Here is a 25,070-nt window from a genome sequence, read left to right as displayed (position 1 = left end):
GTATAATTTCTCTGAGAGCTTCGTACGTTTGGTCTATTTTCAAAGCCTATCAAAATTACTCTGTTTGAGCCTTTCAAATCCATGTATGTTTTACCAAATTCTTTCCTTAAATTTCTAAACCTTTTTTTTACATAGATTTTACATAGAATTTACAGTGCAGAAGGAGGCCATTCGGCCCATCGAGCCTGCACCGGCTCTTGGAAAGAGCACCCTACCCAAGGACCACACCCCCACCCTATCCCCATAACCCATAACTGGAGCTGTGAAGCAATTGTGCTACCCACAATGCTACCGTGCTGCCCTGTAAGCTTCAGGCACTAGCTCATATTGTCTGTAAGCTTCAGGCACTAGCTCATATGCACTTAAGATGGATTTCTTCACCTCCTCATATGTTCCAGATACCTCCTCTGGTAGTGATGCAAACACTTCACGAGCTCTAGGTACCAGTAACACCCACATGTCTTGTGGCCATTTCATTTGTTTAGCTATCTTCTCAAATGAAATGAAAAAGGCTTCCACTTCCTTCTCGTCAAACCTTGGCAATGCTTGGACATATTTAAATAGATTCCCACCAAGCCTTCGACTATGACGCTCTTTCTCACTGTCCTCATCACTATCATCCAACTGTACGTTTCCCTTTACGTCTGCCAATTTTAACTGATTGTCATGTTTCATGGCCATTTTCTGAAGTTCAAACTGCCTCTTTTTATCTTTTTCCCTGATCTGTATCTCCCTTTCTTTTTCTTTTTGTTCTGCTAGGGCTATTCGTTCTTTTCTCCTTTCTTCGCTCCTTTTCTTTTTCCTCTCTCTCTCTTTCTCTTTCTTTTTCCTCTCTCTCACTCTCGTATTCAAGCCGTTTTAATTCTTTTTCATGTTCCATTTGTTTAATTTGCAACTGTAATTTTGCCATTTCCAATGAGTCAAACTCTATTTCAGGCAACTTTAAATGCTGAACCACTGCCATAATTATCTCACCTTTTCGCATTTTGTCAGGTAATGTTAACTGCAAAGTTCGTGCCAAATCTAACAGTCTCCTTTTCGTTTCTGTCCATAAGGTACTACGTGTAGCATTCTCCACCCCCAAAAACTTCTGAGCCTCTGAAAGAGCCATTGTTCACAACACTCTCCCCACTTAAACTATAATACCACACCGGAAAAGCAACAATCCTTCACTGTCTTTAAGTTCACAAAAGCCAATCCAATAGATAGACTTTTATCCCCCTCGAGCCTCCAATTGTTATGGGCGAGGCGTTTTCAGAACCCCAAAATGTATCATGGAGTTCAATCAACCTCTCCCTTTAATGGATTTGTTGCTTTTCCTAGCACACGGCCTTTTTCCTAGGTGTGGGATTACAATTATAGACAGGTGGGTTTTTAAACACACAACACTGTTTATTTCATGAACTCAACTTGACATCTTAAATAAACATTGGATCTCTTAACACACCTTACTTCAAAGATAACTCAGAAAATATTGCAACCGTAAATAATTCCCTAAAATGTTCCTTCAAACTTCCAAGAGACTTAACACCTTTAAACAGTATCACATCATGTTAAACGCTTTACTCTAAATCACCCAAATGATCCAGAGATAGTCTTTCATGTCAGATATCCAGTTCACTGCAAAACACAGACACACACCCAGCTCTTTTCAAAACTGAAACTAAAAACCTGCCAAAATGGCTGAACTAAAGCCCAGCCCGACCCACTCTCTGACATCACTGTTTTCCTAAAGGTACATTGCTTAAACATCCATGTCTTAAAAGTACTCTCACATGACAACAGTCTGCCCTCTACACTGTGCACGTTACATTCTGCCCCCGACACGGTGCACATTACGCACTCCCTTCTACACTGCTCGCTGCACTGTGCACATTACACCCTGCCCTCCACATTGTGCACGATACCCTCTGCCCTCTACACTGTGCACGTTACACTCTGCCATCTAGATTGTGCAGGTTACACACTACTCTCCACACTGTGCATGTTACACTCTGCCCTCTACGCTGTGCACGTTGCACCCTACCCTTTGCACTGTGCACATTACACTCTTGCCCTCTGCACTGCACGTTACACTCTGCCCTCTACACTGTGCATGTTACACTCTGCCCACTACGCTATGCATGTTATACTCTGCCCTTTACACTGTGCCCGCTACACTGTGCATGTTACACTCTGCCATCTGGACTGTGGAAGTTACACTCTGCCCTCTACACTGAGCACGTTACACTCTGCCCTCTACACTGAACACGTTACACTCTGCCCTCTACACTGTGCAAGTTACTCTCTGCCCTCTACACTGTACACGTTACACTCTGCCATCTGGACTGTGGAAGTTACACTCTGCCCTCTACACTGAGCACGTTACACTCTGCCCTCTACACCGAACACGTTACACTCTGCCCTCTACACTGTGCAAGTTACGCTCTGCCCTCTACACTGCACATTACGCTCTGCCCTCTACACTGTGCACGTTACTCACTACTCCGTACAGTGTGCACGGTACATTTTGCCACCTATACTGTGCACGTTACACTCTGATCTCTACACTGTGCACATTACACGCTGCCCTCAACACTGTGCATGTCACACTCTGCCCTCTACACTGTGCACGTTGCACCCTGCCCTTTACACTGTGCACATTACACTCTGCCCTCTGCACTGTGCACGTTGCCCTCTGCCCTACACACGTAGCACATTACACTCTGCCCTCTACACTGCACGTTACACTCTGACCTCTACACTGTGCACGTTACACTCTGCCCTCTACACTGTGCACGTTACACTCTGCCCTCTGATCTGTGCACGTTACACTCTGCCCTCTACACTGTGCACATTACGCTCTGCCCTCTACACTGTGCACGTTACGCTCTGCCCTCTACACTGTGCAAGTTACTCTCTGCCCTCTACACTGAGCACGTTACACTCTGCCATCTGGACTGTGGAAGTTACGCTCTGCCCTCTACACTGTGCCCGTTACACTCTGCTATCTGGACTGTGGAAGTTACACTCTGCCCTCTACACTGTGCACGTTACACTCTGCTATCTGGACTGTGGAAGTTACACTCTGCCCTCTACACTGTGCCCGTTACACTCTGCTATCTGGACTGTGGAAGTTACACTCTGCCCTCTACACTGTGCACGTTACTCACTACTCCCTACAGTGTGCACGGTACATTTTGCCATCTATACTGTGCACGTTACACTCTGCCCTCTCCACTCAGCACGTTATACCCTGCCCTCCTCACTGTGCACATTACAATCTGCCCTCTGCCCTCTGCACTGTGCACATTACAGTCTGCCATCTACACTGTGCACATTACATACTGCTCTCTGCACTGTGCCCGTTACACACTGCTCTCTGCACTGTGCATGTTAGACTGCCATCTACACTGTACACGTTACACTCTTCAATGTGCTCGTTACACTCTACACTGTGCATGGTACACTCTGCCCTCGACACTGTGCACATTACGCTCTGCCCTCGACACTGTGCACGTTGCCCTCGACACTGCACGTTACACTCTGCCCTCGACACTGCGCACGTTACACTATGCCCTCGACACCGCACGTTACACTCTGCCATCTACACTGTGCACATTACACTCTGTCCTCGACACTGTGCACGTTACACTCTGCCATCTACACTGTGCACATTACACTGTGCATGTTGCACCCTGCCCTTTACACTGTGCAATCTACACTGTGCACGTTTCAGTGTGCACGTTACACTCTGCCCACTACACTGTGCACGTTACACTCTGCCCTCTAATCTGTGCATGTTACGCTCTGCCCTCTACACTGTGCACGTTACGCTCTGCCACCCGGACTGTGGAAGTTACACTCTGCCCTCTACACTGTGCAAGTTACGCTCTGCCCTCTACACTGTGCACGTTACCCTCTGCCCTACACACGTAGCACATTACACTCTGCCCTCTACACTGTGCACGTTACACTCTGCCCTCTACACTGTGCACGTTACTCACTACTCCGCACAGTGTGCACGGTACATTTTGCCATCTACACTGTGCACGTTACACTCTGCCCTCTCCACTCAGCACGTTGCACCCTGCCCTCTGCACTGTGCACATTACAGTCTGCCATCTACACTGCACATTACATACTGCTCTCTGCACTGTGCCCGTTACACACTGCCCTCTCCACTCAGCACGTTGCACCCTGCCTTCTGCACTGTGCACATTACAGTCTTCCCTACACACTATGTACGTTACACTCTGCACTGTGCACGTTTCCCTCTGCCACCTTCATTGTGCACCTTACACTCTGCCCTCTAATCTGTGCACGTTACACTCTGCCCTCTACACTGTGCACATTACGCTCTGCCCACTACACTGTGCACGTTACGCTCTGCCCTCTACACTGTGCAAGTTACTCTCTGCCCTCTACACTGTACACATTACACTCTGCCATCTGGTCTGTGGAAGTTACACTCTGCCCTCTACACTGAACACGTTACACTCTGCCCTCTACACTGTGCAAGTTACGCTCTGCCCTCTAGCCTGCACGTTACGCTCTGCCCTCTACACTGTGCACGTTACTCACTACTCCGTACAGTGTGCACGGTACATTTTGCTATCTATACTGTGCACGTTACACTCTGATCTCTACACTGTGCATGTCACACTCTGCCCTCTACACTGTGCACGTTGCACCCTGCCCTTTACACTGTGCACATTACACTCTGCCCTCTGCACTGTGCACGTTACACTCTGCCCTCTGCATGCTACATTCTGCCATCTACACAGTGCACGTTACACTCTGCCCTGTACACTGTGCACATTACAGTCTTCCCTACACACTGCACATTACACTCTGCACTGTGCACATTTCCCTCCGCCACCTTCATTGTTACACTCTGCCATCTACACTGAGCACGTTTCAGTGTGCACGTAACACTCTGCCCACTACACTGTGCACGTTAAACTCTGCCCTCTAATCTGTGCACGTTACACTCTGCCCTCTGATCTGTGCACGTTACGCTCTGCCCTCTAATCTGTGCACGTTACACTCTGCCCTCTAATCTGTGCACGTTACACTCTGCCCTCTGATCTGTGCACGTTACGCTCTGCCCTCTGATCTGTGCACATTACACACTGCCCTCGACACTGTGCAAGTTACTCTCTGCCCTCTACACTGTGCACGGAACACTCTGCCATCCACACTGTGCACATTACATACTGCTCTCTGCACTGTGCATGTTAGACTGCCCACTACACTGTGCACATTACGCTCTGCCCTCGGCACTGTGCACGTTACACTCTGCCATCTACACTGTGCACGTTAGACTGCCCACTACACTGTGCACGTTACACTCTGCAATGCGCTCATTACACTCTGCACTCTACACTGTGCATGGTACACTCTGCCCTCGACACTGTGCACGTTACACTCCGCCATCTACACTGTGCATGTTTCACTCTGCCCTCTACACTGTGCACGTTACCCTCTGCCCTACACACGTAGCACATTACACTCTGCCCTCTACACTGTGCACGTTACACTCTGCCCTCTACACTGTGCACGTTACACTATGCCCTCTACACTGTGCACGTTGCCCTCTGCCCTACACACGTAGCACATTACACTCTGCCCTCCTCACTGTGCACATTACAATCTGCCCTCTACACTGTGCACAATGCTCTCTGCCCTCTATACTGGGCACGTCACACTCTGCCCTCTGCACTGTGCACATTACAGTCTGCCATCTACACTGTGCACATTACATACTGCTCTCTGCACGTTACACACTGCTCTCTGCACTGCATGTTAGACTGCCCACTACACTGTGCATGTTACACTCTGCAATGCGCTCATTACACTCTGCACTCTACACTTTGCATGGTACACTCTGCCCTCGACACTGTGCACATTACGCTCTGCCCTCGACACTTTGCACGTTACACTCTGCCATCTACACTGTGCATGTTTCGCTCTGCCCTTTACACTGTGCACGTTTCAGTACACACTGCCCTCTACACTGTGCACGTTACACTCTGCCCTACACACGTAGCACATTACACTCTGCACGTTACACTCTGCCCTCTACACTGTGCACGTTACACTCTGCCCTCTCCACGCAGCACGTTATACCCTGCCCTCCTCACTGTGCACATTACAATCTGCCCTCTGCACTGTGCACGTTACACACTGCAGTCTGCACTGTGCATGTTAGACTGCCCACTACACTGCATGTTTCGCTCTGCCCTCTACACTGTGGACGCTGCCCTCTGCCCTACACACGTAGCACATTACACACTGCCCTCGACACTGTGCACGTTACACACTGCCCTCGACACTGCACGTTACACTCAGCCATCTACACTGTGCACATTACACTCTGCACGTTATACTCTGCCCTCTAATCTGTGCGTGTTATGCTCTGCCCTCTACACTGTGCACGTTACGCTCTGCCCTCTACACTGTGCAAGTTGCACTCTGCCATCTGGACTGTGGAAGTTACGCTCTGCCCTCTACACTGTGCACATTACTCACTACTCCGTACAGTGTGCACGGTACATTCTGCCATCTATACTGTGCACGTTACACTCTGCTCTCTAAGCTTTACACATTACACTCTGCCCTCTACTCTGTGCTTGTTACACTCTGCCCTCTACACTGTGCACGTTACACTCTGCCCTCTCCACTCAGCACGTTGCACCCTGCCCTCTGCACTGTGCACGTTACACTCTGCCATCTACACTGTGCACGTTACACTCTGACCTCTACACTGTGCATGTTACACTCTGCCCTCTACACTGTGCACGTTACACTCTGCCCTCTCCACTCAGCACGTTATACCCTGCCCTCCTCACTGTGCACATTACAATCTGCCCTCTACACTGTGCACAATACTCTCTGCCCTCTACACTGGGCACGTCACACTCTGCACTGTGCACATTACAGTCTACCATCTACACTGAACATTACACACTGTTCTCTGCGCTGTGCACATTACACACTGCTCCCTGCACTGTGCATGTTAGACTCTGCCATCTACACTGTGCACGTTACACTCTGCAATGTGCTTGTTACACTCTGCACTGTACACTCTGCCTTCGACACTGTGCACGTTACACTCCACCATCTACACTGTGCACATTACGCTCTGCCCTCGACACTGTGCACCTTACACTCCGCCATCTACACTGTGCACGTTACACTCTGCCCTCGACACTGTGTATGTTACACTCCGCCATCTACACTGTGCACATTACACACTGCCCTCTACACTGTGCATGTTACACACACCCCTCTACACTGTACATGTCACACTCTGCCCTCTACACTGTGCACGTTACACTCTGCCCTCTACATTGTGCATGTTAACCTCTGCCCTCTACACTGTGCATATTGTACTGTGCCCTCTACACTATGCACGTTACGCTCAGTCCAGTACACTGTGCACTTTACACTCTGCTCTCTACACTGTGCACGTTACACTCTGCTCTTTACACTGTGCACGTTACACTCTGCCCTCTACACTGCATGTTTCATTCTACCCTCTACACTGTGCACGTTTCAATCTGCCCTCTACACTGTGCACGTTACACTCTGCTCCGTATACTGTGCCGTTACTCAATGCTATCTGCACTGTGCACGTTACACTCTGCTATCTACACTGTGCACTTTACACTCTGCCCTCTACACTGTGCACGTTTCACTCTGCTATCTACACTGTGCACGTTACACTCTGCCCTCTGTGACATGCATTGTGCTGCCATTGACAGAACTTTGTTTTGCAGAGACATGAAGCCGGAAAACTTGCTCCTGGACGACCAGGGTAAGTGAGTGAAACAGCATGAATACTACAGTGCTTTGTGTACTCTGACGTGGGCAATGCGGTGCGTGGACATTTGGCATGGTCCATGCAGTGTCTGTATTGAGGGCAGTGCGGTGTGTGTATATTTGGCATGGTCAATGCGGTGTGTGTAAGCTGTGTGTCAACAGTACGGTGTGTGTACAATAGCCGTGGGCAGTGCGGTGTCTGCACGCTGGGCATGAACACTGCGTATGTGCACGCTGGGCGTGGACAGTGCGGTGTGTATACGCAAGGCGATTGCAGTGCGGTGTGTGTACGTTGAGCGTGGACAGTGCGGTGTGTGTGTGCTGGGCGTGGACTGTGCCATGTGTACGCTGAGCGCTGACAGTGTGGTGTGTGTACCCTGGGCCTGGACAGTGGGTGACTATGCTGAGCAATGGCAGTGTGATGCGGTGTGTGTACGATTGGCATGGACACTGCGAGTGTGCAAGCTGGGCGTGGACAGTGATGTGTGTATACGATTGGCGATTGCAGTGCAGTGTGTGTACGCTAAGCGTGGACAGTACGGTGTGTGTACGCTGGGCGTGGACAGTGCAGTATGTGTAAGCTGGGCAAGGACTGTGCGGTATATGTAAGCTGAGCGTTGACAGTGTGGTGTGTGCGCACTGGGCGTGAACAGTGTGATGTGTGTACCCTGGTGGACAGTGAGTGACTCTACGCTGGGCAATGGCAATGCAGTCTGTGTACGATTGGCATGGGCAGTGCGTTGTGTGTACACTAGGCGTGGACAGTGCGTTGTGTGTACGATGGGCGTTCATAGTGCAGTATTTGTATGCTGGGTGTGGACTGTGCCGTGGGTGTACGCTGATCCTAGATAGTGCAGTGTGTGTTTGCTGGGCATGGACAGTGTGGTGTGCGAACACTGGGCAATTGCAGTGCAGTGTGTGTACGCTGGACGATGGCATTGTGGTGTGTGTATACACTGGGCGTGAACAGTGGCAGTTGTGTATACTGGGCGTGGACAGTGCAGTGTGTGTGTATGCTGGGTGTGGACAGTGCGGTGTATACACACTGGGTTATGACAGTGCGGTGTGTGTACGCTGGACCTGAACAGTGCGGTGTGTACACACTGGGTTATGACAGTGCGGTGTATGTACGCTGGGTGTGGACAGTGCGGTGTGTACACACTGGGTTATGACAGTGCGGTGTATGTACGCTGGACCTGAACAGTGCGGTGTGTACACACTGGGTTATGACAGTGCGGTGTATGTACGCTGGGTGTGGACAGTGCGGTGTGTACACACTGGGTTATGACAGTGCGGTGTATGTACGCTGGACCTGAACAGTGCGGTGTGTACACACTGGGTTTTGACAGTGCGGTGTATGTACGCTGGGCGTGGACAGTGCGGTGTGTACACACTGGGTTATGACAGTGCGGTGTATGTACGCTGGGTGTGGACAGTGCGGTGTGTACACACTGGGTTATGACAGTGTGGTGTATGTACGCTGGACCTGAACAGTGCGGTGTGTGTGCCATGGCTATGGATTGTGTGGTGTGTGTACGCTGGACGTGGATAGTACGGTGTGGGTATGCTGGAGATGGCTGTGCATTGTTTGTACGCTGGGCGATGGCAGTGCGGTGTGTGTACCCTGGACATGGATAGTGCGGTGTGGGTACACTGGAGATGGCTTTGCATTGTTTGTATGCTTGGCGTGGACAGTATGGTATGTGTACGCTGGGAGATGGCAATGTGGTGTGTGTACTCTGGGCATGGGCAGTGCGGTGTGTGCATGCTGGGCGTTGGCAGTGCAGTTTGTGTATGCTGGCCATGGACAGTGCGGTGTGTTTTCATAGCTACGGATAGTGTGGTGTGTGTGCGATAGCGTGGACAGTGCCATGTATGTACGCTGGGCGTGGACAGTGCCGTGTGTGTACACTGGTCGTGGACAATGCCATGTGTGTATGCTGGGCATGGACAGTTCGCTGTGTGTTGTCATGAGAGGGTACCTTTTAAGAAATGGGTGTTGATAAAATATCTGTGGTGAATGTCACTATAAAATGTTTGTCTGCTCAAGTGGCTGCAGTGATGTCAGAGTGTGGGTGGAGCTGAGCTCTGGCTCTGCTTTTTAGTTTCGCTTTGAGGAAGATTGGGTGTGTCAATGTTTTTTGGTTTTGTTTTAGTATTGGAGCTGAAGCCAGCCAAAGAAAGTGTAATGTTCTCTCTGCAATCTCAAGACAATCTCTTGATCATTTGGTCAATTCAGAATGATAACTGTTCTCAGCAGTGAATTTAAACCTGATGTGCTTCTGTTAAAAGGTTTTTGTTGTCTTATGGATGTGAAAAGGAAAGTTTAAGTATTACTTAGAATGCTGTATTCTTTGGGGGTTGTATTTGAATTGATGGTTGCGAAGTTGTTTACTGTATGTTTTAAAAAGGTTAGCTGAGTTCATAGAATAAACATTGTTTTGCTTTAAAAATTACTTTCAAATTTCTGCTGCACCACACCTGTAGAGTGGGCCGTGTGCTTCCATTCCACAATCTAGTAAAAGTCATGGGTCAGGTGAACTCCATGATACACTTTGGAGTTCCCTAAACCCTGGCCCATAACGGTGTCGACTGGGCATGGGCAATGCGGGGTGTGTACGCTGGCGATGGCAGTGCGGGGTGTGTATGCTGGGCATGGACAGTGTTGGGTATGTACGCTGGGCATGGACAGTGCGTGGTATGGCCGATGGCAGTGCAGGGTGTGTACGCTGGGCGTGGGCAGGACGGTGTGTGTACGCTGGGCGTGGGCAGTGCGGTGTGTGTACGGTGGCCATAGGCACGGCGGTTTATGTCTGCTGGATGTGAAAAGTGTGCAGTGTGTATGCAGGGCGTGGACAGTGCGGTGTGTGTATGATGGCGTGGGCAGTCCTGTCATGGGAATGTCTCATAGAAAGGTTTTTGTCTTATCACATGGCTTCAGCGATGTCATTGTGTGGGTGGAGCTGGGCTGTGGCGCTGTGAGATGCTTTTACTTTCGCTTTTGGATTTGACTGCTAGGAACTCGGGGAGGAAGAAGTGTTTTGTTCCAGTCTTTCTATTTTCATTTTAAAGAGTTGTTCCAGGAAAGAAAACATTGATTATAGCTACCTGCTTTAATAACTTAAAAAATATTGTTTGCTTTCCGAAAGGGCTTAAATCTGCTGGTGAGACACAGTCAGACTCTCAGGGAACGCCAGTCTTATTCAAGTGAGAATGCAGAGTGCTGGACCACGCCCTTGAAAAGGGTTTTCTGGTTTATGGGATTTGAATTGAAACAGTTAAGAAGGGATTCATTAGGTGTTATACATAGATTACTGTAGCTGTGGGGTATCTTTATGTTTGTAATTGATAAAAATTCTTGCTGTGTGTTTATATAAAAGTTAACCAGGTTTTTAGAATAAGGCTTATTTTGATTAAAGTGTCCAGAAAGACTGTTGAATCACACCTCTTGTGCTCATCCTGCCAAATTCAACAAAATGTTATAGGTCAGGTGAACTCCATAATAAACCCTGGCCCATAACAGTATGGTGTCAGTACGCTGGGCATGGGCAGTGAGGTGTGTGTACACTGGGCGATGGCAGTGCGGTGTGTGTACTCTGGGCATGGGCAATGCGGTGTGCACAGGCTGGGCGGAGAAAGTGCAGTGAGTGTAGCTGGGCGTGGACAGTGAATGGTGTGTATGCTGGGCGATAGCAGTGCGGTTGGTGTACGCTGGGCATGTACAGTGCGGGGTGTGTACGATGGGCGTGAACAGTGCGGTGTGTGTATGCTGGGTGATGGCAGTGCATTGTCTGGATGCTGGGTGTGGCAGTGCGGTGTGTGTATGATGGGTGTGGGCAGTGTGTTGTCTGTACGCTGGGCGATGGCAGTGCGGTGTGGACACTGGGCATGTGCAGTGCGGAGTGTGTGCATGCTGGGCATGGGCAGTGCAGTGTACATACACTGAGCAGGGACAGTGCAGTGTGTGTACGCTGCGCGATGGCAGTGCTTTGTCTGCATGCTTGGTGTGGACAGGGCGGTGTCTGGACGCTGGGCTTGGACAGTGCTGTGTGTGTATGATGGACGTATGCAGTGCGGTGTGTGCATGCTGGGCATGGGAAGTGCGTTGTCTGTACGCTGGGCGTGGGCAGTGCGTTTTCTATGCTGGGCGTGGATAGTACGTTGTCTGTACGTTGGCCGATGGCAGTGCGGTGTGTACACGCTGGGCGATGACACTGCGGCGTGTACACGCTGGGCGATGGCAGTGTGGTGTGTACATGCTGGGTGTGGGCAGTGCGACGTGTGTACGCTGGGCAATGACAGTGCGGTGTGTGTACACTGGGCATGGACAGTGTAGTGTGTGTACGCTGCACGATGGCAGTGCGTTGTCTGTACGCTGGGCGATGGCAGTGCAGTGTGTGTTCGCTTGGCGTGGACTTTGCGGTATGCCATGTGTATGCTGGCGATGGCAGTGCAGTGCGTACGCTGGCTGATGACAGTGTGGTGAGCGTACGTTGGCTGATGACAGTGCGGTGTGTGTATGCTGGCTGATGATAGTGCGGTGTGTGTACGCTTTGTGATGGTAGTACGGTGTGTGTACGCTGGCTGTGGGCAGTGCCGGGTGTACACACTGCGCAATGACGGTGTGGTGTGTATGCTTTGTGATGGCAGGGCGGTGTGTGTACACTGGGCGATGGTATTGCGGTGTGTGTACACTTTGTGATGGCAGTGTGATGTGTGTATGCTGGGGGATGGCAGTGCGTAGTGTGTATGCTTTGTGATGGCAGTGTATGTGTATTGTCATGTGAGAGTAACTTTAAGAAATGGGTGTTTATCAGTGATGACAGAGTGTGGGTGGAGCTGGGCTGTCTGTCAGCTTTTTACTTTCGTTTTAGACTGTTTGCTGCAGGGTGTGTTTTAGTTTCGTTTTCAGAGCTGCATAGCTGCAGTCACAGCCAGAAGGTGTATTAGTCTCTCTCTCTGTAATCTAAAGACTGTAAATCGATCCTTTGGTGATTTAAAACTAATAACTGCTCTCAGTAGTGACTTTAACCTGATGTGCTTCTGTTTAAAGTTTTTTTTAAAAGTCTTATGGAATGTAAAAGGACAGCTTAAGGATTACTTTGTGTTGTATTCTTTGGGGGTTATATTTGAATTGATAGTTGCTAAGATGTTCACTGTATGTTTTAAAAAGGTTCACTTGAGTTAAGGGCAGCACGGTAGCATAGTGGTTTGCACAATTGCTTCACAGCTCCAGGGTCCCAGGTTCGATTCCAGGCTTTGGTCATTGTCTGTGCGGAGTCTGCACGTTCTCCCCGTGTCTGCGTGTGTTTCCTCCGTGTGCTCCGGTTTCCTCCCACAGTCCAAAGATGTGCAGGTTAGGTGGATTGGCCATTCTAAACTGCCCTTAGTGTCCAAAATTGCCCTTAGTGTTGGGTGGTGTTACTGAGTTATAGGGATAGGGTGGAGGTGTGGGCTTGGGTAGGGTGCTCTTTCCAAGAGCTGGTGCATACTCGATGGGCCGAATGGCCTCCTTCTGCACTGTAACTTCTATAATAATAGAATCAACATTGTTTTGCTTTAAAAAAAAAATACTTTTTCATTTCTGCTGTACCACACATGTCGAGTGGGCCATATAGTCCCCATACCACAGTCTATTAAAAGTTGTGGGTCAGGTGAACTCAATGATACACTTTGGGGTTCTCTAAACCCTGGCCCATAACTGTATGCTGGGGAATGGCAGTGGGTTGTGTACACTTTGTGATGGCAATGCGGTGTGCGTACGCTGGGCGTGGAGTGTGTGGTGTGTGTACGCTGGGCGTGGAGAGAGTGGTGTGTGTAAGCTGGGGGATGGCAGTGCGGTGTGTGTATGCTGGGCATGGAGAGAGTGATGTGTGTACGCTGGGTGGAGAGTGCGGTGTGTACACGCTGGGGATGGCAGTGCGGTGTGTGTATGTTGGGCGTGGAGAGAGTGGTGTGTGTACGCTCGGCGTGGAGAGAGTGGTGTGTGTACGCTGGGTGGAGAGTGCGGTGTGTGTACGCTGGGGATGGCAGTGCGGTGTGTGTATCTTGGGCGTGGAGAGAGTGGTGTGTGTACGCTCGGCGTGGAGAGAGTGGTGTGTGTACGCTCGGCGTGGAGAGTGTGATGTGTGTACGCTGGGTGGAGAGTGCGGTGTGTGTACGCTGGGCGTGGAGAGAGTGGTGTGTGTACGCTCGGCATGGAGAGAGTGGTGTGTGTACGCTGGGTGGAGAGTGCGGTGTGTGTACGCTGGGCGTGGAGAGAGTGGTGTGTGTACGCTCGGCATGGAGAGAGTGGTTGTGTACGCTGGGTGGAGAGTGCGGTGTGTGTACACTGGGGGATGGCAGTGTGCGGTGTGTGTACGCTGGGCATGGAGAGTGCGGTGTGTGTACGCTGGGCGATGGCAGTGTGGTGTGTGTACGCTCTGTGTGGAGAGAATGGTGTGTGTACGCTGGGTGATGGCAGTGCTGTGTGTGTACGCTGGGCGTGGAGAGTGCGGTGTGTGTACGCTGGGCGATGGCATTGCGGTGTGTCTACGCTGGGCATGGAGAGTGCAGTGTGTGTACGCTGGCGTGGAGAGAGTGGTGTTTGTACGCTGGGCGATGGCAGTGTGGTGTGTGTACGCTCGGCGTGGAGAGAGTGGTGTGTGTACGCTGGGGGATGGCAGTGCTGTGTGTGTACGCTGGGCATGGAGAGAGTGGTGTGTGTACGCTGGGCGATGGCATTGCGGTGTGTGTACGCTGGGCGTGGAGAGAGTGGTGTGTGTACGCTGGGTGGAGAGTGCGGTGTGTGTACGATGGGCGTGGAGAGAGTGGTGTGTGTACGCTCGGCGTGGAGAGAGTGGTGTGTGTACGCTGGGTGGAGAGTGCGGTGTGTGTACGCTGGGCGTGGAGAGAGTGGTGTGTGTACGCTCGGCGTGGAGAGTGTGATGTGTGTACGCTGGGTGGAGAGTGCGGTGTGTGTACGCTGGGCGTGGAGAGAGTGGTGTGTGTACGCTCGGCATGGAGAGAGTGGTGTGTGTACGCTGGGTGGAGAGTGCGGTGTGTGTACGCTGGGGGATGGCAGTGTGCGGTGTGTGTACGCTGGGCATGGAGAGTGCGGTGTGTGTACGCTGGGCGTGGAGAGAGTGGTGTGTGTACGCTCGGCATGGAGAGAGTGGTGTGTGTACGCTGGGTGGAGAGTGCGGTGTGTGTACACTGGGGGATGGCAGTGTGCGGTGTGTGTACGCTGGGCATGGAGAGTGCGGTGTGTGTACGCTGGGCGATGGCAGTGTGGTGTGTGTACGCTCGGTGTGGAGAGAATGGTGTGTGTACGCTGGGTGATGGCAGTGCTGTGTGTGTACGCTGGGCGTGGAGAGAGTGGTGTGTGTACGCTGGGCGATGGCATTGCGGTGTGTGTACGCTGGGCATGGAGAGTGCAGTGTGTGTATGCTGGCGTGGAGAGTGCGGTGTGTGTACGCTGGGCGATGGCATTGCGGTGTGTCTACGCTGGGCATGGAGAGTGCAGTGTGTGTACGCTGGCGTGGAGAGAGTGGTGTTTGTACGCTGGGCGATGGCAGTGTGGTGTGTGTACGCTCGGCGTGGAGAGAGTGGTGTGTGTACGCTGGGGGATGGCAGTGCTGTGTGTGTACGCTGGGCATGGAGAGAGTGGTGTGTGTACGCTGGGCGATGGCATTGCGGTGTGTGTACGCTGGGCGTGGAGAGTGTGATGTGTGTACGCTGGGTGGAGAGTGCGGTGTGTGTACGATGGGCGTGGAGAGAGTGGTGTGTGTACGCTCGGCGTGGAGAGTGTGATGTGTGTACGCTGGGTGGAGAGTGCGGTGTGTGTACGATGGGCGTGGAGAGAGTGGTGTGTGTACGCTCGGCGTGGAGAGAGTGGTGTGTGTCCGCTGGGTGGAGAGTGCGGTGTGTGTACGCTGGGGGATGGCAGTGTGTGTACGCTGGGCATGGAGAGTGCGGTGTGTGTACGCTGGGCGATGGCAGTGTGGTGTGTGTACGCTCGGCGTGGAGAGAATGGTGTGTGTACGCTGGGGGATGGCAGTGCTGTGTGTGTACGCTGGGCGTGGAGAGAGTGGTGTGTGTACGCTGGGGAATGGCAGTGCTGTGTGTGTACGCTGGGCGTGGAGAGAGTGGTGTGTGTACGCTGGGCGATGGCATTGCGGTGTGTGTACTCTGGGCATGGAGAGTGCAGTGTGTGTACGCTGGCGTGGAGAGTGCGGTGTGTGTACGCTGGGCGATGGCATTGCGGTGTGTGTACACTGGGTGTGGAGAGAGTCATGTGTGTATGCTGGCGTGGAGAGTGCGGTGTGTGTACGCTGGGCGATGGCAGTGCAGTGTGTGTACGCTAGGCGATGACAGTGCGGTGTATGTTCGCTGGGCATGGAAAGTGCAGTGTTTGTATGCTGGGCGATGGCAGTGCGGTGTGTGTACACTGGGTGTGGAGAGAGTGATGTGTGTACGCTGGCGTGGAGAGTGCGGTGTGTGTACGCTGGGCGATAGCAGTGCGGTGTGTGTACGCTGGGCGATGGCGGTGTGTGTACCCAGCGTAGGGTACAGCGTGGAGAGAGTCAAAACTCTCTCTTGCTTGCTGGGGCTTCCTGTGCGTGTAATCTCTTACAGCAAGTGTTGTTTCTACAGGTCACATTCGAATCTCAGACCTGGGACTGGCAGTTTATGTGCCCGAGGGGCAGACTGTCAAGGGCCGAGTGGGCACAGTTGGCTACATGGGTGAGTTTGTATACACACCGGAACTTGATCCTTCCACATCTGTCAGGTGGCGAGGATAGACTGGGGGCCCTGTAGATCTCTCACAATATCCTTTTGCATTTTCATGCTGTCAGTGATGAGGCTGAAGCTGTAACAGATTCCCCAGGGAAATGCTCAACTGGAGATTTCAAGGGCAGTAACTGCAATTGTATCCTGGGATTAACAATTAGAAATGACATTCCACATAGGAAAAATGGATTTGTAGTGATGATGTTCAAATCAAAATGGGATTAGGTGGAGCCCAGGAGTGGGGAGTTTGGGATTGAGGAATGTCGGGACTTGAGTTAGGGATTGGGGAATGTTTTGAGCAGGAGTCCAGGGTTGAGGAACGTTCAGATTCGGGGTCAGTCCTGCATCCTATTGGACGAGGAAGCCTGGGAGTGGGGAATTTTGGAATTGGGGAATTTTGGGAGAGAGTGCCAGAGCTGTCATGGGGCATAAATCTTGAATTTGCAATCTCTGTTGCTTGGGAAGTGAAGAGTTGATTACATTTCTTTGCAGTAATTTTGATGCAGTTTGATGTTGACACTTGATCTTCATGGGGTTTATGAAATGGAGTTCATACAACCTTGGAACGCTCCACAAGATTGTTACATAAACTCTATGCTATGAAAAAAATTATCTTGGGCCATTGATGATCATGAGCCGTTTCGAAGCATATTCCATTCAATGAAGTACTTCTGGATAGTAGCCACTATGCTATGATCCCAGCTGATGTTTATACTAAACAGTCAGATCCCAGAGTGAAACCTCACTCGATAAATCCTGACTCTTATTTTAGAAACCGTGGGCGTAAGTTACTGAACAAATTCGCAAGAGTCTGCTGATGAATATTTAGCACAAATATAAAACATTTATTATTTTAGTTCATTAAAAAATAAACTATATTAGGTTGGGCAAAAACATTGGAAAGATCCCAATGAAAATGATTCAAATATTCACAATTCCTTCACTTCAGCTATATCTGTCAGACACATGAATTCAAGAAGATAAAATAGTTTACCATTATTCAGGGGTAAGTGAACCTTGGGTGAAGGGGACAGGTGAACCAATTGGCGAACTGTGGACAGACACGCCACACTCCAAAATAAATGACAGATGCGACCAATGCAGATTATGTGGATTTCTCAACTACGCACCCAGATGCTGGTCACACCATCTCACTGAAACTCCCGTCTTTCTCACCAGAACTTTCAGTCTCCACATATAAAGGACTTGCCTTGGAATTGTCTCTAAATGTCGCTCCCGTTCGGGCAGCTTCAGCAATGATCTAGCTCCAGGATTTTTATCTAACCTGAGATTCTTTTCCTCAGGATCTCGGCATACACCCAAGCTTCACCTTCCAAGCACACTTTCAGATCTACAACCATACCAAGCAGGACATCACTACGATAAAAGCTCTGCAGTGAGGAGTCACCAACTTTTGCTGGCCTCCTTGCACATGCTGGGTTTTCCCCACTTTGCTTCAAGTCTGTTCCTCGCTGCTCTGTCTTTATTTTGGACCCTATTTTTTTGCTCTTTACTTTTAAGTTTACCAGCAAGACCTGATTCAAATTCCTGTTTGTTATAACCCTCAAGGAGGTCACAGTATCAGGACTAGATTCCCTGTGACCTTGTGCGAATATGAGCTCCTCCAGTATTGTGGGGGGGGGGCGGCGGAATTTCTGCCTTAACTGGGGATCAGACCTCCTGTATATAAAACCTCAACCTGGGAGCAGATCGGGAAGGGGGGGGGGGGGGGGGGGGGTGCTTTTGGGGAATGGCGAGTGTAATATTGTAAATAGACCTCACCTTTTTTTCTACTTGCCTGGTCAATGTGTGCTGGTTTTTCGGATTCTACAATGGCGGCAAGAATACAGCGGAGCTGCCACCGCCACCAGAGCCACTTCGTCTAGGCCTCGAGAGGCCTCTCATCCATCAGCTGACAAGCCGCACGTCGGTAAGCTCAAACCTTTTCAGGCAGAGATTGAAGACTGGGCACGGTATATCGAAAGAATGCAGCACTTTTCTCCTACAAGCGGGATCATTGTGGACTTGCAGCAGATGGTGGTGTTATTTATAACTTGCAGTGGCCCACATACAGCCTCATAAAGAGCCTCATCCACCCACAGCCGCCGAATACCTGGTCTTTCGCCGTGTTGCTGACCTTGGTAAAAGGACATGTTGACCCACAACTGCCATTAATCATCCGAAGATTCCAGTTTCATACGGCTGCCCAGACCAAGTCGGAATCGACCAGCGACTTCCAGGTTTACGGGACACCAACACCCGCCTCACTACAAACACCGGTGAATCACTGGCAATAGCAGATACCTCTATCGTCCCGGTGGAGTACGGTCAACAGATGGCAAACCTCCCATTAATGGTCATCAGTGGCAATGGCCCGAGCCTGTTGGATCATGATTGGCTGTGCCACCTTTGATTGGACTGGCAAAGAGTTTGCCAAATGTACCTGCAACGTGTGTGAGGGGGACCTGGCCCGATTTCCGACTGTGTTTCAGGAGGAGTTAGGCACCTTCAGAGGGGCGCTGGCCCGCATCAACATTGACCCAAATGCCCGGCCTGTCCCGTACCCATTATATTCCAAAGTAGACTGTGAGCTCGACCGAATTGAAGGGTTGAAAATAACATGCCCTGTCCGGTTCTTCGACCGGGCAGCACCAGTCGTGCCGGCGCTGAAACCCGGTGGATCCGTCTGCCTCTGCAGAGATTACAAAATGGCGGTCACCACTTTTCCCGCATGGATCGCGCCCCCGTTCCTCGCATAGAAGACCTACAAGCAAAGCTCAGTGGTGGCTGCACGTTTTCCAAATTGGATATGAGCCATGCATTCCCGCAGCTGTCTCTGACCCCGGATTCAAGGAAGTTTGTTACCTTATTACACACATCGAGGATTTTACAAGTACACTTAGCTTCCCTTCAGGGTTTCCTCCGCTTGCGCAATCTTCCAGCGAGTAATGGAAAACATCCTGCGTAAGCCCAGGAGCATTTGGAACATCCAACGTTTTGAAGAAGCAGGGTTCCGCCTCCACAGGGAAGATGCGTTTTTAACGCAACCAAGGACATCTACCTGGGCTATCGTGTAGATCGCCATGGGGAGGGGTGTACCCTATGGAGGACAAAGTGCAGGCCATTCATCAGTACCCCAGTGGCACTCGGACTGACCGAGTTACGTTTGTTTTTGTGCCTGGTAAATGACTAGGTAAAATTTATTCCGAACCTCATCATGATATTGGCTCCCCTCCACTGTCTGCTAAAGAAAGGTCAACATTGGGAGTGGTCCCAAACCCAGAAAACAGCTTTTGTGACAGTAAAGAAGCAACTATCCTCATCCCGTCTACTGACTCATTTCGACCCAACCAAGCCGCTGTTGTTATTGTGCTGTGCTTTCCCCGCCCGGGCTACCCTCGCCCATCAAATGGATGGTGAGTTGGAGCGCCCTATTGCGTTCACGTCTCGGACATTGGCTGACGCTGAAAAATACTATGCCCAAATTGAAAAGGAAGGGTTGGCGGTTGCATTTGAAGTCAAGAAATTCCACCAGCACGTCTGCAGACACCCGTTCGTCATCTACCCTGATCACAAGCCCCTGTTGGGGTTGTTCGAGAAAGACCAGGTGATTCTCCCCCATTGCAAGGACTTTAATGTTGGCTGCATATCAGTACATATTGGAACACCATTCTGGATCCGCAATACGTCATGCCGATGCTTTGAGCCGCCCCCTCTTCCCACCAGATTACCTGCACCTGAATCGGCTGATGAAGTGATAGCCGCACTCCATTTCAGTTACAGCCTCCCGCATCCGCAGCTGGAGTTGAACAGACCTGCAATTGGCCTGACACATTCTAATGTGGGGCCCAACACCGTGCCTTTCCTGGGGACTTGAAGACATTCACTATAAAATTCCCGAGTGGAGCATTGAGGATGGTGTCATTTTGTGGGGAACGTGCGTTGTGGTTCCTGAGTACGGACATCCAGGTATGTCAAAAATGAAGATGCTGGCCAGCAGTTACATATGGTGGCCAGGAATAGATGTGGATATTGAGAATATGGCCCAGCATTGCACTCTGTGCCAGGAGCACCAGAAGCTGCCGCCGGTGGAATCGCTCCACCCGTAGGAATGGCCGGGCCGTCCTTGCTCCCATCTCCACATCGATTTTGCGGGACCATTCAAGGGAGCGATGTTCCTCATCATCGTAGACACCCACTCCAAGTGGATGGAGGTCTACAAAATGCACAACATGACAGCTCGAGCCACCATAGACAGAATGCAGCAATCGTTGAGCACGCAAGAGATACCAGAGCTGCTGGTCTCCGATAATGGGACAGCATTTACAAGTGCTAAGTTTGGAGTGTTCGTGGCTGCCGTATTCATGGATAGGACATGTACCCACTGCCCCATACCACCCCGTGTCGAATGGACTGGCGGAATGAGCATTCAAACTTTTAAAAGCTTGATGAAGAAACAGACCTCGGGGTCCTGGGAGACGTGGCTTGCCCGGTTCCTTTTTCCTTCCCGGACAAAGCCACACGCCAAAACGGGGGCTGTCCGGCCGAATTGCTGATGTGCCCTCACCTGAGAAGATGTTTGAGTTTTGTTCTCCTGGACATTGGCAGAATAATCCGCGGGGGCCAGGATCGAGCTGAGGCTGACGCCGGGCGACATTGGCTTTACCCACCTTCTCGGTAGGAGATCTAGTGTACGTCCGGAACTTTGAGAAGGGGCCACATGGACATCAGGCATTGTGTTGGCCCAGACAAGACCGGTCTGCTATTGAGTGAGGGCACAGTGATGCAAATTGAATCGGCATGTGGGTCACCTAAGAGGGTGCATCCCTGAGACACCCGATCTGATTCCGGAGGTTTCGGACCGAAACTGCCCCCCAGCTTGAACTGACAGCTCCATCCCAATTGCTGCCGTTGGTCCCGGCCGCCCCTGCCATGGAGAAACCAATTTTGGACATTGAGGACGTTTAAATGCAGAACAAAGACCCACTGAACTCTGATTTCAAGGCCGACATGGACATATTGCCACAGCCATTTGATGTGTCAAAGTCCGCAGCCGTCACCATGGTTATGACCCCACCATGACACTCCATGCAGATACACCGGAGTGGGGGGGGAAATGTTATAACCCTCCAGGTGGTCACAGTATCATGACTATTAGATTCCCAGTGACCTCCTCCGAATATGAGCTTCCCCAGTAAAGAGGGGGCCTGGCTTTCCCCCTTATCTGGGGATCAGACCTCTCGAAAACAAACCCGGCCTGGGAGCAGGTCGGGGAGGAAGATCGGGAATGAAGTGTGTCCCTGATTTGGGGCCTTCTCCCTTTCCGGTGTCCTGTTCCCTGGGACACCTCGTCTGCAATGGCGCGCCTCTTCGGGTCACCTGACCTGCAGCTTGACGTTCCACCTTTCTGCAGTGTGTGTGCAAATGTTCAGTTCCCAGGCTGAAGTGAGGGTGTGTGCTCATTCTCCAGCCGAAGTACGTGCAGAAGGCCCGAGGCCGATTGGGAACTGGAGTTCCCCAACTCCAAACTCCCAATCTGTGATTCTGATTTACAATTCAGGTCGTAATCCGGAACTCGCTGCAAATGCTGAAATATGTGGGGCCGAGAGGGTTGTGGGACTTCGGAAGCTTCTATCTCGGAAGGAAGTCAAGCCAGGGGTCACTGAATATTTTTAAGGCTGAGGTGGATAGATCTTTGTGAGGCAGGGGAATCAAAGATAATCGGGCTAAATAGGAATGTGGAATTCTACCTCTAAACCCAAAGTAGACTGTGAGCCCCCCCCGCCCCCCTGGCCCCATGGACTATAAGACCATAAGACACAGGAGCAGAATTACGCCACTCTGCCCATCGAGCCTGCTCCGCCATTCAATCATGGCTGATATTTTTCTCATCCCCATTCTCCTGCCTTCTCCCCATAACCACTGATCCCTTTATTGATCAAGAACCTATTTATCTGTGTCTTAAAGACATTCAGTGATTTGGCCTCCACAGCCTTCTGCGGCAAAGAGTTCCACAGATTCACCATCCTCTGGCTGAAGAACTTCCTCTTCATCTCTTTTTAAAAGGATTATTCCTTTAGTCTGAGATTGTGACCTTTGTTCTAGTTTTTCCTACAAGTGGAAACATCCTCTCCACGTCCACTCTATCCAGGCCTCTCAGTATCCGTTAAATTTCAATAAGATCCCCCCTCAACCTTCTAAACTCCAACAAATACAGACCCAAGGTTCTCAACCGTTCCTCATACGACAAGCTCTTCATTCCAGGGATCATTCTTGTGAACCTCCTCTGGACCCTCTCCAAGGCCAACACATCCTTCCTTAGATACGGGGCCCAAAACTACTCCCAATACTCCAATAGTCTATGCCTCCATTCCTCCTTACAACGTGTATAACCTCACACTTTTCCACATTGTATTCCATCTGCCACTTACTTGCCCACTCTCCTAGTCTGTCCAAGTCCTTTTGCAGCCTCCCTGCATCCTCTTTTTTTTCTAGGAAACATTTTGTTGAGGCATTTATAATTTTAACATATTAACATTCTAAATAACAGAACGGTCCGACACACGCAAAAAACCCACAGTAACATACCCAACTTCCCCCCGCCCAAACTCCTAACTACCCATATATTAGATTCCCTGCCTTATTCTCCACTTCCATGCCTCCCCTTCATTTCCCCCCCCCCCCACCCCCCCACCCCTGCCACCTGATCCCCCCTTCTGCTGACGGTCAGTTTTCCTTAAAGAAGTCGATGAACGACTGCCGCCTCCAAGCGAATCCCTGTATTGAACCCCTTAAGGCGAACTTGTCACTGACCCACACCCCGACTTTGGAGGCTCCGAATCCCCCCCATCCCAGCAAAATCCATCTCCGGAGCCCACCAGGGAGGCAAAGGCCAAAACGTCCCCCCCCACCCCCGGGCTCCTGGATCTTCCGACACTCTAAATATTGCCACCTCTGGAATCGGAGTCACCGTCCCTTCCAGGACCTCTGACATGACATCTGCGAATCCCTGCCAAAATCCCCTTCGCTTCGGACACGCCCAAAACATATGTACATGATTCGCCGGACTTCCCCCGCACCTCTCACACCTGTCCTCCACCTCCTCAAAAAACCTACACATCTGGGCCACCTCCTCAAAAAACCTACACATCCGGGCCACCCCCCAAAGGGTGGGTAGCACAAAGATTGGCGAGGTGGTTAACAGTGAGGTTGAATGTCTTGGGTTACCGGAAGATAGAGAGGGGATGGTTAAATCGGCAGAAAAATGGCAGATGGAATTTAACCCTGAAAAGTGTCTGGAAGGAGTAATTTGACAAGGATGTATTCAAAGAACAAAGAATAACGAGAACAAAGAAAAGTACAGCACAGTAACAGGCCCTTCGGCCCTCCCAAGCCCATGCCGACCATGCTGCCCGCCTAACCTAAAATCTTCTGCACTTCCGGGGTCCGTATCCCTCTATTCCCGTCCTATTCATGTATTTGTCAAGATGTCTGAATTCAATGAATGGCTTGACACTGGGAAATTCCAAGGAACAAAGGGACCTTGGCGTGTTTGTGCAATGATCTCTGAAGGCAAGAAGGGCAGGTTAATAGGGTGGTGAAAAAGGAATATGGGACACTTGCCTTTATGAATCGAGTAAGAAGTCTTACAACAACAGGTTAAAGTCCAACAGGTTTGTTTCAAACACTAGCTATCGGAGCACTGCTCCTTCCTCAGGTGAAGGAAGGAGCCTGAGGAAGGAGCAGCGCTCCGAAAGCTAGTGTTTGAAACAAACATGTTGGACTTTAACCTGGTGTTGTGAGACTTCTTACTGTGCTTACCCCAGTCCAACGCCAGCATCTCCACTTTATGAATCGAGGCATAGATTACAAAAGCAGTGAGGTCATGTTGGAGTTGTCCAGAACTTTGGTGGGGCCACAGCTGGAGTACTGTCTGAAATTCTGGTCGCTACCTTATAAGAAGGATGTGATTGTACTGGAGGGGGTGAAGAGGCGATTCACCAGGATGTTGCCTGGGATGGAACATTTAAGTTATGAAGAGAGGTTGGATAGGCTTAGGTTGTTTTCGCTGGAGCAGAGAAGACTGAGAGGCGACCTGATTGGGGTGTACAAGATTGAGTGGCATAGACAGGGTGGATAGTGAACAGTTGTTACCCTTAGGTTGAAGGGTCAATTATGAGAGGACACAAGTTCAAGGTTAGGGGCTTGAGGTTCAGGGGAATTTGAGGAAAACCTTTTTTACCCAGAGCGTGGTGACGGTCTGGAATTCACTGCCTGGGTGGGTGGGAGAGGCGGGTTGCCTCACATACTTCAAAAAGTACCCAGATGAGCACTTGGCACATCTTAACATTCATGGCTATGGGCAAGTGCAGGTCAGGTGTTTTTCATGCATCAGTGCAAGCGTGATGGGCCAAAGGGCGTCTTCGGCACTATTATTCTATGATTTTCTTTTGATGCCGCTACAGAGAAGCCTGATGAGGAAGATGTGGTGT

The 25,070-nt window shown here is 50.7% G+C and overlaps 1 protein-coding gene across 1 annotated transcript in view; it reads left to right on the top strand.

The window, feature by feature from the left end:
• Positions 1-25,070, top strand: part of LOC140427371 (G protein-coupled receptor kinase 6-like) — a 256,903-nt gene that overhangs the window by 150,673 nt on the left and 81,160 nt on the right. Inside the window, exons 9-10 of the mRNA XM_072512918.1 lie at positions 7,764-7,801; positions 16,441-16,530. Coding sequence (XP_072369019.1) covers positions 7,764-7,801; positions 16,441-16,530 — 128 coding nt within the window. The remainder of the gene's footprint in view (positions 1-7,763; positions 7,802-16,440; positions 16,531-25,070) is intronic.

Source organism: Scyliorhinus torazame, chromosome 7 (genome assembly GCF_047496885.1).
Source record: "Scyliorhinus torazame isolate Kashiwa2021f chromosome 7, sScyTor2.1, whole genome shotgun sequence".
NCBI classification, from domain to species: domain Eukaryota; kingdom Metazoa; phylum Chordata; class Chondrichthyes; order Carcharhiniformes; family Scyliorhinidae; genus Scyliorhinus; species Scyliorhinus torazame.
Note: the sequence above shows the minus strand (reverse complement) of the source record. Positions and strands in the feature narration are given on the sequence as shown.